The 16,594-nt window shown below is 42.0% G+C and overlaps 1 protein-coding gene across 1 annotated transcript; it reads left to right on the top strand.

Moving 5' to 3' along the window:
- The first annotated feature begins 6,182 nt into the window (after positions 1 to 6,182).
- Positions 6,183 to 6,656, top strand: LOC132522768 (large ribosomal subunit protein P1-like). The gene has a single exon (XM_060153315.1). The coding sequence runs from the start codon at positions 6,275 to 6,277 to the stop codon at positions 6,617 to 6,619; it is 345 nt and encodes a 114-aa protein (XP_060009298.1). The 5' UTR covers positions 6,183 to 6,274; the 3' UTR covers positions 6,620 to 6,656.
- Positions 6,657 to 16,594: the final 9,938 nt, after the last annotated feature.

Genomic DNA, 16,594 nt, shown 5'->3' with positions numbered 1-16,594 from the left:
AAGAAATTGAAGAATAAAAACCATATGATCATCTCAATAAATGCAGAAAAAGGTTTTGACAAAATTCAACACCCATTTATGATAAAAACTCTCCAGCTAGTGGGCACAGAGGGAACCTACCTCATCATAATAAAGGCCATATATGACAATCCCACAGCAAACATCACTCTCAATGGTGGAAAACTGAAAGCAATTCCTCTAAGATCAGGAACAAGACAAGGATGTCCACTCTCACCACTATTATTCAACATAGTTTTGGAAGTCCTAGCCACAGCAATCAGAGAAGACAAAGAAATAAAAGGAATACAAACTGGAAAAGAAGAAGTAAAACTGTCACTGTTTTCAGATGATATGCTACTATACATAGAGAATCCTAAAGATGCCACCGGAAAACTACTAGAGCTCATCAATGAATTTGGTAAAGTTGCAGGATACAAAATTAATGTACAGAAATCTCTTGCATTCCTATATACTAATGATGAAAAATCTGAAAGAGAAATTAAGGAAACACTCTCAGTTACAATTGCAACAAAAAGAATAAAATACCTAGGAATAAACCTACCTAGGGAGACAAAAGACCTGTATGCAGAAAACTATAAGACACTGATGAAAGAAATTAAAGATGACCCAAACAGATGGAGAGATATACCATGTACTTGGATTGGAATAATCAATATTGTGAAAATGAGTATACTACCCAAAGCAATCTACAGATTCAATGCAATCCCTGTCAAATTACCAATGGCATTTTTTATGGAACTAGAACAAAAAGTCTTAAAATATGTATGGAGACACAAAAGACCCTGTATAGCCAAAGCAGTCTTGAGGGAAGAAAACGGAGCTGGAGGAATCAGACTCCCTGACTTCAGACTATACTACAAAGCTACAGTAATCAAGACAATATGGTACTGGCACAAAAACAGAAACATAGATCAATGAACAAGATAGAAAGCCCAGAGATAAACCCACACACTTATGGTCAACTAATCTATGACAAAGGAGGCAAGGATATACAATGGAGAAAAGACAGCCTCTTCCATAAGTGGTGCTGGGAAAACTGGACAGCTACATGTAAAAGAACAAAATTAGAACACTCCCTAACACCATACAAAAAAATCAACTCAAAATGGATTAGAGACCTAAGTGTAAGACCGGACACTATAAAACTCTTAGAGGAAAACATAGGAAGAACACTCTTTGACATAAGTCACAGCAAGATCTTTTTTGATCCATCTCCTAGAGTAATGGAACTGAAAACAAAAATAAACAAATGGGACCTAATGAAACTTAAAAGCTTTTACAAAGCAAAGGAAACTACCAACAAGACAAAACACAACCCTCAGAATGGGAGAAAATATTTGCAAAAGAATCAATGGACAAAGGATTAATCTCCAAAATACACAAACAGCTCATGTAGCTCAATATTAAAAAAACCAAACAACCCAATCAAAAAATGGACAGAAGACCTAAATAGACATTTCTCCAAAGAAGACATACAGATGGCCAAGAAGCACATAAAAAGCTGCTCAACATCACTAATTGTTAGAGAAATGCAAATCAAAACTACAATGACGTATCACTTCACATCAGTTAGAATGGCCATCATCAGAAAATCTACAAACAACAAATGCTGGAGAGGCTGTGGAGAAAAGGGAACCCTCTTGCACTGTTGGTGTGAATGTAAATTGATACAGCCACTCTGGAGAACAGTATGGAGGTTCCTTAGAAAACTAAAAATAGAACTACCATATGACCCAGCAATCCCACTACTGGGCATACACCCAGAGGAAACCAAAATTCTAAAAGACTCATGCACCCCAATGCTCACTGCAGCACTATTTACAATAGCCAGATCATGGAAGCAACCTAAATGCCCATCGACAGACGAATGGATAAAGATGTGGTACGTATATACAATGGAATATTACTCAGCCATAAAAAGGAATGAAATTGGGTCATTTGTTGAGACCCGGATGGATCTAGAGACTGTCATACAGAGTGAAGTAAGCCAGAAAGAGAAAAACATATATCATATATTAACGGATATATGTGGAACCTAGAAAAATGGTACAGATGAACCTGTTTGCAGGGCAGAAGTTGAGACACAGTTGTAGAGAACAAAGGTATGGACACAAAGGGGGGAAAGTGGCAGGGGTGTGGGGGTGGTGGTGTGATGAATTGGGAGATTGGGATTGACAGTATACACTGATGTGTATAAAATTGATGGCTAATAAAAACCTGCTGTATATAAAAAAAAATCCTCCATATGATTCTTACATGCAGCTCAGGTTGAGAGTCATACCTTCTAAGCTAGTTGTCTGACACTGAAGTGATAATTTCCTGGAGCAGTACTTCTCAAACTTTCACGTGCATACCGATTAGTAGCTCTGGAGTGGGACCCAAGAATCTGTATTTCTCCAAGCTCTCTGCTGCTGTTGCTGCTGCTGGCTCATGGACCATGCTTCGCGTACCAAGGTCCTAGCGTTCTTGACAGGAAAGACAGGGGGAAGTTGCAAACTTGATGAGCTAACTTATTGATCTGGCTGCAATGAGAGGAGAGACTAGAAGAGAGCATGACAATTTTGTTCATAATTCAGTGACCCTACCTTGGGGTGCATTCTCCTACCTCTGTCCTGGAATCTGACCTAAACAGATTAGTAACTTTTCTTAAAGCAATGTGGGGTAAGGAGGAGAATGGTATAGGAACATCTTTTCCCAACAATGTTTGCAGTGATAAGAGGGGCAATATGAGGTTCATCTCTGCCTCTTTACTCTTCTTCCCTTTTCTAATCAATCCATGGCCAACTTCTGTGTTCTTTCTCTAGCATATCCTCCACTTTCTTCTTCTCTTCATTTCTGCTGAAACTATTGTATTTTGGTATCTCATCATCTAAGTTGTATGTCTGCCTCTAGTTTCTCCCTTGCCAAAACTGTCTACAGGCTGCTGTTAGGTTAATCTTCTTAGGAGATGATTCTGGTCATTCACATAATCTTATATAAAATAAATTTGAAATTCCTTACTTAGCCTGTCCTATAAGCCCAGCTCACTATGTACCCAAATGGGCTAGGTCCCAATCCCTGCAGACTTGCCATTTTCTGAATACATTATACATGATTCCATTCATCCATCCATTCATTCATTTGTACATTCATTCATTCAAGGAACATGACAACAGACATGCAGACAAAGAGTCGTGACATACTGTGATATTATCTGAGAGCATCAGGGAAGGCTGCATAGAGGTGGTGATATCTGAGCTTAGTCTTCCAGGAGAATAGTTTTTCAGGTAGATAAATTAATTCTGAGTCCAAGAGACAGAAAATGCAAGCTTAGAGAGGCATGAAACAGAGGACGTGTTGTTCAAAATGTACAAACGGCCTTGGTGTAGTGTTTGTTAGGAAGCTAGGTTAGGTAGGATAACATAGTGAGCGGACTAAGGCTGAGAAACTATGGAGCCATGAGATGCATTTTAGGCAGCAGGGAATTTAGAAGGATTTTATTCTAACAAAGCAACATTGAGATGTGCATTTGTCCCCCTTTGACATTTGCCTCTGTTGTTCTCTCTCTCTCTCTGGAATATTCCTTCTCCTCTGTTTTCCTGATGAGGGTCTACTCACTTGTGCTTTAGCTGAAATAACTTCTCCCTGCTCAGTAGAATCAATCTTTCTTTCTGTACTTTGGACTCAAGTTATTTAGGTGACATGTGTGTCTTTGCCTAGATTTGAAGATATTTATACAGCAAATATTATGCTTTATTAATCTTTGAATCTCTTTACTCTTTAACACCTAGGCTTTCTCCTGGCACATGCTACCTGTTCAATAAACAGTTGCTGAATTAAACAGGACAGGAAAAGCCATGCCATCAATTACAGCTTAAGAATTCACCATCTCCACTCGTTATATTTGACTTGAGTGTTGATCAAAGGGTATTTACCAACAAAACCATGTATTCAGTCTAGTGCTGTCTCCACAGAGACTTTGCTGCAGAGCAAAGGGTTGGGAGTTAAAAGGCTTCTTGCATCACAGCCAAATTGATGGCTCAATTTCTCCTGTCAGGGTTTCAAGTCCAGATGCTGGGTACCACCAAAAAGCACAGCTGGATCTTCTTATGCCAGCTGGAAAGGAACGAACAAAAGGATAGAAACAGCACCCACCATTTCACTGCCTTTGCTACTAGCTCTTCGGAAACAACAGCTGTCTACCAGGCCATTCTCAACGCCAAGTGTGCATGGCATAATAATGGCAGTTATCATTTCTAGTGCACGTACCACAATTCAGACACTGGAATAAGCATGTCCTGTAAGTTTGCATGTAATATTTACAACAAACCTGCAAGGTAGACATTCGCATTCCCTTTTCATAGATGGGGAGACTGAGGCAGATAGTGGTTAAATAACATGCCGAAAGTTGTTCAAATGGTACCGGTGAGTGTTGGAACTGGGAATTAAGCTTAGGCTGTCTGACTCCAAAGCCCAGGTCTTTAACCATTCTGTCATATTGTCTCAAGGAATTAAAAAGGATGCTCTGAGAGTCAGGGAATGTGCTAGCAGGTGCAGGGAGGGCATGAAGAACTTCAGGCCAACCAGGGGTCTTTAAATCTACACCCCCATTGTCATCAAGTCCCATCGATGCAATAGCAGTGGGACACACAGGAGCATTTGAAAATGTTCCTATTGATTGGAAGTGAATAATTATTACCTTTTCTATATTGCGGATTCACTACCAGAAAGTAATAGTAGAAATGCTAAACAAGATTAATGGCCATGTTTCATTATGTTTAATGCAAACTATTGATTTTAAAGTGGTGTAAGGTATGGCGGTTTATTACAATAAAACAATAAAATAGACTATATGAAATAATTGAGAATAATCTTTTCCCTTTTTTTGCTGAGGCTATGGGACATAATGTGCCGTGCATGTGAAGGCATTTATGGTGAGCTCTATCCAGCAATGGCAGTTTAAGCACTCTATAAAGAAGCACTGTGGAACCAGAGTATTATAAATAATCGGCAATAAAGCTGGTAAATGGGCCTTTAATTTGATTCCATTATGTCACAGGATCACAAGGACCAAGGAGGCCCAGCATCAAAAACACTAACTGCTGAGCAGAACACTAAGTACATCAGATAGCCTCAAGGTGGCCTTCCCACCAGGAAATTTTCAGGTAAGAGCTGACCATTGGTGTCCGGATGTGGGGTAATACGTTACATGTGAACCGATGCAGCTGCAGTCAATGACCCCCAACTCCCATCACAAGAGTCCAGCCTCCTAACAGTCTTCCTCACCAGACTTTGTTTCTCCTCTACTTTCATTCACTTTATCCATTTCCAGAGCTAACAGTCGACACCCTCAGAAGCAATTTCTCTCTGGACTCATTCATTCTGCTGATTAGGGCCTTAGAGGCTGTTGAAAGAATGTATGATTTAATCGCCAGAAACAGACCATAAAGGATGAAGGAGGGGACAGGCCAACTGTACATGTTATGTTAATCAGGCCACACCTGGAGTAGTGAATGCAGGTTTACACCAAACTCCAAAAGCAGATGAACGCTGGACACACTGAGGAGAGAGAAGGATGATGAGGAGATGAAGGCAAAATCATGGCAAATGAAGCGTGAGGCCGGACCTGTGGTTGTTGAAACTAAAGGAGACTCAGGCAAATGTAAGAATTGTTGGCTGATATTTAAAAGGCTGACATATGAAGGAAGATTTAGGCTTGTTTAATGTAGCCCTAGAAGAGAGAAATTTGGGCTTGGGTGCAAACCTATGCAAGTGAGTGAATCTTGCTGGGGCTCAATTCGTTTGTCTGTACAATAGAGATAATACTAATACCTACCCCACAGGGTTTAGGGGTGAATCAAGTGAGACAAAACAGAGCAAGGGCTTAGCACAGTGCTTGGTACAAAGCAAGAACTCAACAAACACTAGCTTAAAAAAAATAAACACCGACAATAACAAAAGGAAAACTGGAAGGCCGACGGCACCTTTCTTTGAGGAGTTGGAACAGACACAGTTGACGCTGAAATTGGGGTCAAGGGGGTTTGAACTAGCCCCATAAAACTAGCCAAAGCATCTGGGAGGTCCAATCTGAGTTTGGAGTGGGAAAGTCAGACAATTCTTTTCCTTTAAAAGTATAGTGGATTAGCTTTTCCTCAGCTGCAGCTAAGGTGTTCTGGCCTTCCGAGGAAGCTAAGGCCACGTTGGGGTGAGTCCCTCACTTCATCCGGTGACTAGCACCGCGCCCGGCAGCCCCTGCCTAGCGCTCGCCCACACCATGGCCTCCGTCTCGGAGCTCGCCTGTATCTACTTGGCCCTCATCCTGCATGACGATGAGGTGACGGTCACGGAGGATAAGATCAATGCTCTCATTAAAGCAGCCAATGTAAATGTTGAACCTTTCTGGCCAGGCTTGTTTGCAAAGGCTTTGGCCATTGTCAACATCAGGAGGCTCATCTGCAACGTGGGGGCAGGTGGACCTGCCCCAGCAGCTGGTGCTACACCAGCAGGAGGTCCTGCCCCCTCCACCACTGCTGCCCCAGCTGAGGAGAAGAAAGTGGAAGCAAAGAAAGAAGAATCTGAAGAGTCTGATGATGACATGGGCTTTGGTCTTTTTGACTAAACCTCTTTAGTAGCACGTTCAATAAAAAGCTGAGCTCAAAAAAAAAAAAAAAGTATAGTGGATTAAAAAAATGAAAGCCAGGGGGGTTGGGAGCCCGGGGGTGGGGAAAAGAAAATGAAAGCCAAATTTAGTCCAATTTTAGATGCAAGCATGGGGCCAGAGGAAAGCCCAAGAGGAGGGATAAACAAGGGAATGGGGAGAAAGTGAGTAGAAGGGGTAGAAACGAGAGGTGACAACTGGTTCTTAAAACTTTCATGAGTTGTCTGTGGCTCACTTTGGTGGCCTCTGATTACGTAGTGAGTAGGATGTTTGGCTTTTAACAGTCTTAAGCTTAGAGTGGGTACCAAAAGACAGATTCCAAGTGGGTATGAGGAAGACATTCCTAATTGGGAGGCAGTATACTATAATAGGTTATGGCAGGAAGTAGCATGCTAGTTAAGAGCACAGGCTCTGGAGTCAGACTGCCCAGATTCTGGTCCTGACCACTCCAGTAAGACCCGCCTAACCTCTCTTTGCCTCCACTTCCTCATCTGAGAAACAGGTGTGATAATGAAATCTACCCCTTTAGTTTATAAGGATTTAATGAAAATGATGCATATAATGATAGTAATGATGGTATGGGTTTCCACACATGAGTCTAGGGTCAGCAGCTGAAAGTAGAAGGGCTTTGATTAATTTCACCACCCATATGTCTGAGCAGCAAGCCATGCCCATTTCCCTGGGGTGAGAGCCTATTGTTTATTCCACTACCCACGGCAGAAAGGACATTGATTAAAATAAATTTTTGCTTTAAAAAAAAAATGCCAGGGACATCTGGGGCTAGGGTTCAATTACAAGAATGTGCTTCAAAGAGCAATTTGGAGGAAGCGGTCCCTTCCCAGCCAGGATATAGATACAGATATAGATATACACACACACACACACACTGATCACAATGGAAGCTGAAATTATTGAGGGCAGTTTTAAACCCTGATCCTGGCAGAACTTTGTATCATCTCTTTCTAGACTCTCATTCTCTTCCAAAACTCACGGAGGTATTGAAAGTGGGACTGGGAGTTGTTGTATTCTTTGCAGCCTGGGTCCTTTCTCCTTCTTTCTACCAAGGAAAACCTATTAGATCCCATATCCTCTAGGGTCATCCATGAGATCTTCGCATACCCCTCCCTGCTGTTCTACTTCTCTGAAGTCCTTTAATTTTATGGAACACAAACCCAGGAGTCCGGTCAGACCACCAGAGTTTGTTGTTTTGCCAAAAGATGCAAACCTGTACCTTGACCTTGCCTCCGAATCCTCATGTCCCAACCCCACTCATCACTGACAAAAAGTCCTCCAACTTAAAACTGAGTGTAAACACTGTGTGAGCAAGGAACCCTTCTGCTTGGTCTCTCCTAACCACTAGCACCAGTAATCTTGGGTATGTAACTTTTTCTTCCTGAACCACAATTTTCATTTATTCAGGGATGGTAGGGTTTCACTGAGCAGATTATGAGCGTGTGTGGAAGACAGTGTCTGTTGTCTAAACAACAGCTACCTCCCCTTATTCCATTTAACAGAACCCCAGCACCAAGCTCTAGGTGATGGGACATGGTCCATCTAAGTGAATAATTTCATATCCATCTGCCCCCTGCAGGTAGAGAAGGCTCCTCATGCAGATATGGCCAAGGAGACACAAGGGGAAGTCAGCCAGAGTGTGGTTCCAGGAAAACTCTAGTTTTCCTGATGAAAATGACCTGAGGCTCATCTTTCTTCCCTTCTTCCTGCACTGAAGGCTGACTTGCAGGCCCTGGTATTACTAAGCCCCTGAACAATGCCAGCTGACACCTACCTTGACACTCATAATTTGAGAAACATAAGCCTCTGTTTATTTAAGCTATTCCTAGTCAGGGTTTTAATTACTTGCAGCCCAAAACATCCCTAACTGATATTGGGAGGGGGGTTGAATTTTAGGCTGAGGAAACTAGTTAAGCAGAAATGAAGAGATATGAAAGTGGTTAGTGTTTAAGGGGAAGAGAGGATGCTATGGGATAGTGTTAGGGAACGGATGGGCAAGATGGAGATGAAACATAGGGGGAGGTTGGGTCAATTTAGAAGACTGAACAGCAGGTGTTCTTAATACGGGCTTGCACATTTGAATCACCTGGAGAGCTTTATAAACCGATGCATGCTCAGGCTCCTCCCTATCAGATTCAAAACGAATTGATCTGGGGTAAGGACAGGGCATCCGCAGTTGAAAAATCTCCCAAGCACTGAACATCAGGGCTGAGGACTACCACCTTATAAGGTATTACATGGCCGGGTCCCTAGCTTCCTGTCCACCTTCACTTCTCTCCCTTGAGCAGTAGGCTCTCAACACACTGCCCTTCTTGAGCACATCATAGGGTTTCTCACCTCCTACTCATGCTCCGAGCTTTACCCAGATTGTCACTCCTTCAGATTCCAGAGACCTCCCCCAGCCTCCTCCTACCAACCTAAGTGGGATGTCCTCTCTTATTCTCTTATAGTAGTGTTTATTTCTTAACTACATAGTTCAAAGCTATATATTTATTTTTGTGCTCTTTGTTTATTTACTTATTTCTCTACTGTGAGAGCAAATGTCGTTGCCCATTTTCATCACTGCTATATCTCCCAATACCTTGTACAATATGCCTGCCATACACTGGGTACTAAATAACTATTTGTAAAGTGAATTAATAAAATAAAGGCTCTATGTGTCAGACTCAGTTGTATAATGGCAATTTCTGCAGTCCCTGGAGGGAAATAGTCACATTAGTGCTTTATCAAAGGGCTCCAGTGTGCCTGTGGAGAGAAAGACTGGAGCAAAACGGGGAAGGGGCACTACTCAGAAGATTATTTCGGCATCATAGGAAAGGGATGGGAACAGCAGACACATTCAGCCGTATGTACCCAGCTCTGTGCCTGACAACAAACAACCCAAGAATATCTGGAAAGTGAAGGAATGGAGGGCTGAATGAGTACTGATGGAAGAGAGTTTTTATACAGAGCAGAGTTTAATAGAGCAAGAGCTCTCTGAATTTTCAGAGGGGAAAGGATGCAGAAAGTGTGCGCAAGGGTATGATAGATTAATTTTGTCAAATTCACCGCACCTTTTGCAGACATGAAGAATTTTATGAGAGTCCTCAGCTAGTGCGTGTAGTGGAGGACAGCAGGCTAAGGCAGCTTGTGGCATTTTGTTTTCTTTCTTTGTTAGTAAAGGGAGAATTTAAATGAGTGTAACCTTTGATAATCTGGCAATTGTAAAAATCAACCTACCAAAGTTCAGGCAGTGTCAGACGCAGAGACACCCTTTCCAAACAGCTCATCTTCCCAGACCTTTCTCTGTCAAATGTCAAAGCCCAAATGAGTTTGTTTGGAAGGCAAATTACATGTCGCAAGCTGTCATTTTCCGTAGTGGGTGACTTCTATTTTGAATAATTAAATAATACAGCAACAAAAATACTCTGGTCTTCAAGTCTAAACATAAGGGTGCATATATGTAAAACTGTCCCCCTAGTCCCTGGACATTGGAGGGTTCAGGTCTTGAATCAGACATCAATAGTAATCTACCCAGAATTAATCATTATTTAGGGACTGCAATCTGATGTAAAGGCTGAGTCGTGAGCACAATTTTAATGGGACAATAGGAGAGAGAGAAATTATTTTTTTTCTGGAAGGGGAAGGGGAACAGGACAAGGTACTATGAAAGATTAAATTAACGGGTAGAGCTTGGCCTGTGAAACCAAGGGGAAATGGTTTCTGGAAAGGTGTGGCTGTCCTCATCCTCATTCTCACCCTTACCCTCCTCTTCTGTATCTGCACAGTACAGCCCTCACATTTACATCACAGTTTAATATTCAGAAAGCACAAAGTGAGTTGACCTGTTCTGCATGTAAGCAGAGAAGGTCTTACTACCATCCTTTAGCATATGAGGAAACTGAGGCTCAGAGAAATAAAGTGGTCCATTCGACAGCACAGCTGGTAAGGAAGGAAGTCCAGAGGCAGTGTCAGGGATATCTCAAGTGTTCTGACATCTGCGAGACACTGTGTAGTAAGGAAGGCAGTAAAGAGGGTAGACTCACAGAGAGTATGCATATGCCCGAACTCATCAAAATTTACAGTAAATATGGAAAGCATTGTATATTAGGTAGACCTCAATAAAGCTGGAAAAAAAGAACAAACTCTGTATCTAGATGTGTGGCCCTCAGCAACTCAAACTATATTGACTCCTCCCAACACTGCTTCCTGATTCAGGTGCTCAAATCTCTCACCTGGAACTCTCCAGCAGTCTGTTCACTGATCTCCCAGACTCCAGTCTGAAGCTCACTCTTATCCATCCACCACCGTACAATGAAACTAATCATTCTAAAACATCTACTTGTCAAGATCAAATCATGCCCTTTTGTAACTCCCCATCTTCCCATAATCAAATCCTAACCTCCCAAGCCCTACTCATAAAACCACCAAGATCTGGAACCATCTACTTTTTTTTTTTTTTTTTTGCGATACACGGGCCTCTCACTGTTGTGGCCTCTCCCGTTGCGGAGCACAGGCTCCGGACGCGCAGGCTCAGTGGCCATGGCTCACGGGCCCAGCTGCTCCGCGGCATGTGGGATCCTCCCAGACCGGGGCACGAACCCGCGTCCCCTGCATCGGCAGGTGGACTCTCAACCACTGCGCCACCAGGGAAGCCCTGGAACCATCTGCTTTTGAACTTGGCTTCTCCCAAATTCTTTCAACTCCTGGAGCCCTAAGCTCTAGTTGTTCAATGAGTTAGAATGTGTAAAATACTTAGAACAGGGTCTGGCACGTGGTAAGTACTATAAAAGTGTTAGCTACTATATTTCTATTACTTTTATTATTAGCATTCCTGTCTTATCAGCACCTGGATTTCCCAAGAAGCATCATGTTCTCACCCTCCATGCATTTACACATGCCTCTCCCTCATCTGGTTAACTCTAGATCTGAAAAACTTAGCTCAGACGTTGCTCCCTTTGGAAAAACTTTCTTGACTTCATCCAGAAGAAAGCGGTACCACGTAAAGTGCTCTGTGCTTCTCATATGGACACGTTTATCAGTTTGTATTGTAATTCTGTTATTTTTGTTTCTGGCCCATGCTTTTTCCCTGCCAACAAAGAGCTGCAGTTTTCTCTATAACTGTACTTAGCATGGTGCTTGGCACAAAGTACGTTCTCAGTATATGGTTGTTCATCGGTCAATGATGTGGCTGAGACCAAATGAGCAGCTCTAGATGTCTGTTTCTTGAAGTATTGTGTTTGGAGATCTAAATATACTGTAAATGCCCTTCATTCTCTGTTCCTTTTTGAAAACATTAACTGCGGATAGGCTGGTTATTTATTCTCCTTAATTTTCAGCCACCATCTTCCACACCAGTTAGTAAGTATAAATGGCTGTGGCTCTGATCTTGTGGCTCCCTGGGGATGAGGGCAGGCTGGGTGGCTTGAGGAAGGGACTAAAATAGAGTAGCTCCAGAGAGTCCCCAAAGGACCACTCTAGTTGATTAGGCTCTAAGTGTGAGGTAGAGCAACATGTGCAGCAGAGAAGGGAACTAGATTCTTCAGGACTGCAGCACACAGGCAGAAACACTCACACATGCACACGCATGTGCACACACACACACACACATTCACACCATACTTTAAAAGTCTTTGCCCAGCTTCTGCTTTCCAACATCTATTTCACAAATATTTTTGCAACCTATTCTGTGGACCAGCCACTGGGTGAAGAGCTAGCAGTGAGCAAAACAGGATGCTTACCCTCATGGAGTTTGCAATCCTGTAGGAAGACAAACTTGAAATAAGTAGTTGAGTCCAGAGATAAATGCTATGAGCTCATGATGATGATGAAGGCGATCGTAATGATAGAATTAGTACTCATTTGTGTGTGCTTACTATAGAGGAGGTCCGGTACTAAGCACATTACATGTATTTTCTTGTTTCATCTTGCTGATGATGGTATGAGATATATGCCACTATCCTGGTTAAAAAATGAGGAAACTGAGGCTCAGAGAAGTTACGTAACTTGATGAAGTCCAGCTGTGACTCCGAATTAAGTTTATTCTCTCCATAAACCAAGCTGAGAGGAGATGGGAGTTGAAGGGAAAGAAAAGAGAATGCAGAGTAAAGGGATCAGGAAAAGTGAAGGCACTTTTCTTTGGAAGGTAAGCAAGTTAGGAAATTCCAGGGAATCAGAGGTGCCCTTAGATCCTGTGGGTAGATGTATGTCTGGGGCATCCATTACGATGGCTGTCACCAGACCAAATGTGGGTGAAAGGGAAACACAGCCATCCAAGAATCCAGCCACATAGAGAAAAGGTCTGGGGTCAGGCATGCAAAGATGCCAGTGTTACCATGCCAACAGCAATGGTACAGGGAGAGAGATGTACCAGCATTGAGGGCTGGTGATTATTGGGGTTGGCAGAAGAGTTACCATCACGGTCCAGGGCACTACTTAGAAAACCTACTCACCATGGGTAGGTTTTTGATTTACATACAAATTGTTAAAATCCTGGGTTTTCATGGCAGCTCTTCCTAGATTTTTTAGATGGAGAAATGTGTAGGGACCAGAAACTTGTCCGGAGTCTGACAATGAGTCTGACAATGAGTTAGTGGCAGAAAAATGACCAGGAGCACAATCCACTTTGCTCTTTTCCTTTTCCTCTAGAGGAGGAAGGGCTGCTTCTGCCCTGTGTTCTGGCCAGCATAGCCAAGAGTCTCCATGGCTACCTGCGGCTTGGCCCACAGTTATATTCTCTCCTGTTTCCTCTGTTTTTGGATTTTTCACTATGCCTGCCTGCTGGTCACACCTGCTCAGGCTGTACCTGAGCTCCTGGTCCCAGCAGTACTTCTTGGAGTGGGCCTCTGGCCAAAGCAAAAGCCAGCCCTGTAGCAGAGGGACTGGCCTTTAGGGCCCTGACTGGCAGGCCCTGGACCTTCTCCCTCTTTCTCTGTCCATCCTCCCCTACCTTCTTGGCAGACCAGAAAGTCCCTGATGAGAGAATCCAGCTCTGGGCCGGAGATGTTTTGCTAGGACAATACATTCTGAAATTATATCTTCCTTAAAAAGTGTATGATGGTCAAAAGTATAGAAATCAAACTATAAACTACTGTTGTAGAGGAGGGTTATTTTCCAAAACAGCTAGAAAATAAATAAAATTCGTATGTTTCTCTAACTTTAGAAAAAATCTTCTCCCACAATATATTTTCAATATTTCATATATGCTCTTTGATTTTGATTTTCCTCCACAATGAAGTATAAAGCCAATTGGATTAAGGGCAATTAAAATCAGAATAAAACGATAAGAAGAACCACAAAACAACCAGGTATCATGTATTGAAGACCTGTGATATGATTGATATGTTGTTTAAATTTTCATGACAAATTCAGGATAAACATAATATTGTTCTAAATTTGCAGATGAGAAAATAGAGGCACCAACAGGCTGCAGAGTTCACCCCAAATCACACAATTTCTGAGAGGCAGAACTGGAATTTAAATCTAGATCAGTTAACTTCTTCTGAGCCTGCTCTTCTCCATCATAATTTATGTCAGTATCAGCATTAGAGTGCATTATAATTACCTGGATTGCTTGGTGACACACAGATTTCTGGGCCCAGTCCTAGAGTTTCTGATTCAGTAGGTCTGGACTGGGGCTGGAGAATTTGTATTTCAAACAAGTTCCCAGGTGATGCTGATGCTGCTGGTCGGGAAACTCTATTTTGAAAAGCACTGCCTTACAGGTGTCTAAATAGCATCTTTCATGATTATGTAATTTAATCCTCACATAAGGTATGAGAAAGGAATTTAATTATAATCCCCATTTTGTAGAAGACAGAAAAAGCATTCTGTCGAAGGTCATCCAGCTAGTAAGTGATGGAGCCTAAATTCAAAGCAGCTGTCATTCAGAGCACACACACATACTGGACCATTAGGCTGGAGCAATTTCTAGCTTTTCCTCGATTGTATTACACTTATTATATCTCTGTTTTTGCTACAAGTAGTGGCACTTGCGTTTTTCCCTTTCCATTCATGATTATAAGACAGGAAGGACAAAATGCAATAAAAAAGGCAATCCCTTGGACAAACAAACCCTGCTATACAGAGAACATGGCAAAACTGTCCACTCTGAACTGTTGGCTGGCATGCAGTGCTACTAGGTGGTAGCTCAAAATGTTGAATGATCAACAAATGCGCAGAACTCCAAATTCAGTTTTATATACTGTTGAGTAAAGTTAAAAAATGGTAATAGGTGATTGTTTCTAATTGGCTTCTGTGTCTTGGTCCTCCTAAGCCCTGGGCATCAGCCAGACCACTATGTTCTCTGTGTGAGAGACTTGGTTCACAGGGCTAGCACCCACAGTTTGCACAAATGAGGCCCAATGTGACATCTCTGCCCAACCACAGACCCATTTCTACTATTGCACAAATCAACCAAACTCAGTGAAAGGAAACAAAAGTGGGGAAAGGCATTAAAAATTGCTAAGTGCTTACGCTTGCTGTTGATCAGAAACTCTTAGCTGGTTGAAAATGATTAGGCTAAGCACATTTTTTTTACACACAGGGAAGAAGGTAAGTCATTTTGAAATTATTCATTTTTGTTTTGTTGAAGAAGATTAGAGAAGAGGGAGTTTTATATTTTATTTTTTAAAGAATCAATTTTATTTATTTATTTATTTTTGGTTGTGTTGGGTCTTTGTTGCTGCACACGGGCTTTCTGAAGGTGTGATGAGCTGGGGCTACTCTTCGTTGTGGCATGCGGGCTTCTCATTGCAGTGGCTTCTCTTGTTGTGGAGCACGGGATTTAGGCACGTGGGCTTCAGTAGTTGTGGCGCACAGGCTCAATAGTTGTGGCACACAAGCTCAGTAGTTGTGGCACACAGGCTCAGTAGTTGTGGCACACAAGCTCAGTAGTTGTGGCACACGGGCTTAGTTGCTCCGCGGCACATGGGATCTTCCCGGACCAGGGATCAAACCTGGGTCCCCTGCATTGGCAGGCGGATTCTTAACCACTGCACCACCAGGGGAGTCCCAAGTTTTATATTTTAGTTTAGCCCTCTGTCTGGCCATGACAGAGAATCCTCCAATCTCTCGGGCTTGGATTAAATGAGATCAAATGAAATCATGCTTCGTAAACTGTAAAGTGTAATGCCAGAGGGTGAGATTATTATGATGAAACACAGTGGAGCGAAATGGTCAATTTTATAGCTTTGAAGACAGATAAATTGAAGCTTAAATGCCAGTTATGCTAATAGCAGTGTAATTTTAGAATGAAAATTGACCTCTCTGAGCCTCCTCTTTCTTAACTATAAAATAGAAATTATAATACTATTGCATGAATGTGATTGTGGGGTTAAATTGGGAAATAAAAGATGGTCAAAAAGGTATTATGACTGGATATTATTTGGGGTAATACTGGTTTGAGCTTTTTTTTAAAGGCAAGAAAAAAATATAACCTTAGTTAAAATTCTAAATAATTTATAAATTAAGCAGCTGCCTAATGCTATCAAAAGCATGGTTTTAAAACATCCAAAAGATTTAAAGTTATGTCCAATAGGCCCTCTCAGTCAGACAAAGGACTTCTCAGAATCTTAAGAGCAGTATTTTTTTTTTCCACAACAATGCGTGGTCAAAGTAAAGAGAGGCATACAAAAAAGATTGCAGCTGTTGCTTCTATAAAATGAATTGGACATTTGATTCTACATTTCTACATTAATATGTGGAAAGCCCATAAGGTTTTTAAGGGAGTTGTATCAGGAATGCACCACCAGCTTGCATTAAAAGTGACTGAGATTGCTCTTGTTTCTAAAAAGCTTCCAAGCCCTCAACTTCCTATAGGCCAGAAATAGGCTAAAAAATTTACTTAGCTGTAAACAAAGGCTGTTTCTTACAAAACAGCAAGAACATCTCAGACAGTAAAGTTAATATCCCATGGGGAGAGTCAAGAGCTAAATGAAGTAATAG

The sequence above is a fragment of the Lagenorhynchus albirostris genome, chromosome 7 (genome assembly GCF_949774975.1).
Source record: "Lagenorhynchus albirostris chromosome 7, mLagAlb1.1, whole genome shotgun sequence".
NCBI classification, from domain to species: Eukaryota; Metazoa; Chordata; class Mammalia; order Artiodactyla; family Delphinidae; genus Lagenorhynchus; species Lagenorhynchus albirostris.
Note: the sequence above shows the minus strand (reverse complement) of the source record. Positions and strands in the feature narration are given on the sequence as shown.

What these genes read in the sequence shown, in the direction of transcription:
- LOC132522768 (XM_060153315.1), top strand. Translation starts at nt 6,275, where the DNA reads ATGGCCTCCGTCTCGGAGCTCGCCTGTATCTACTTGGCCCTCATCCTG.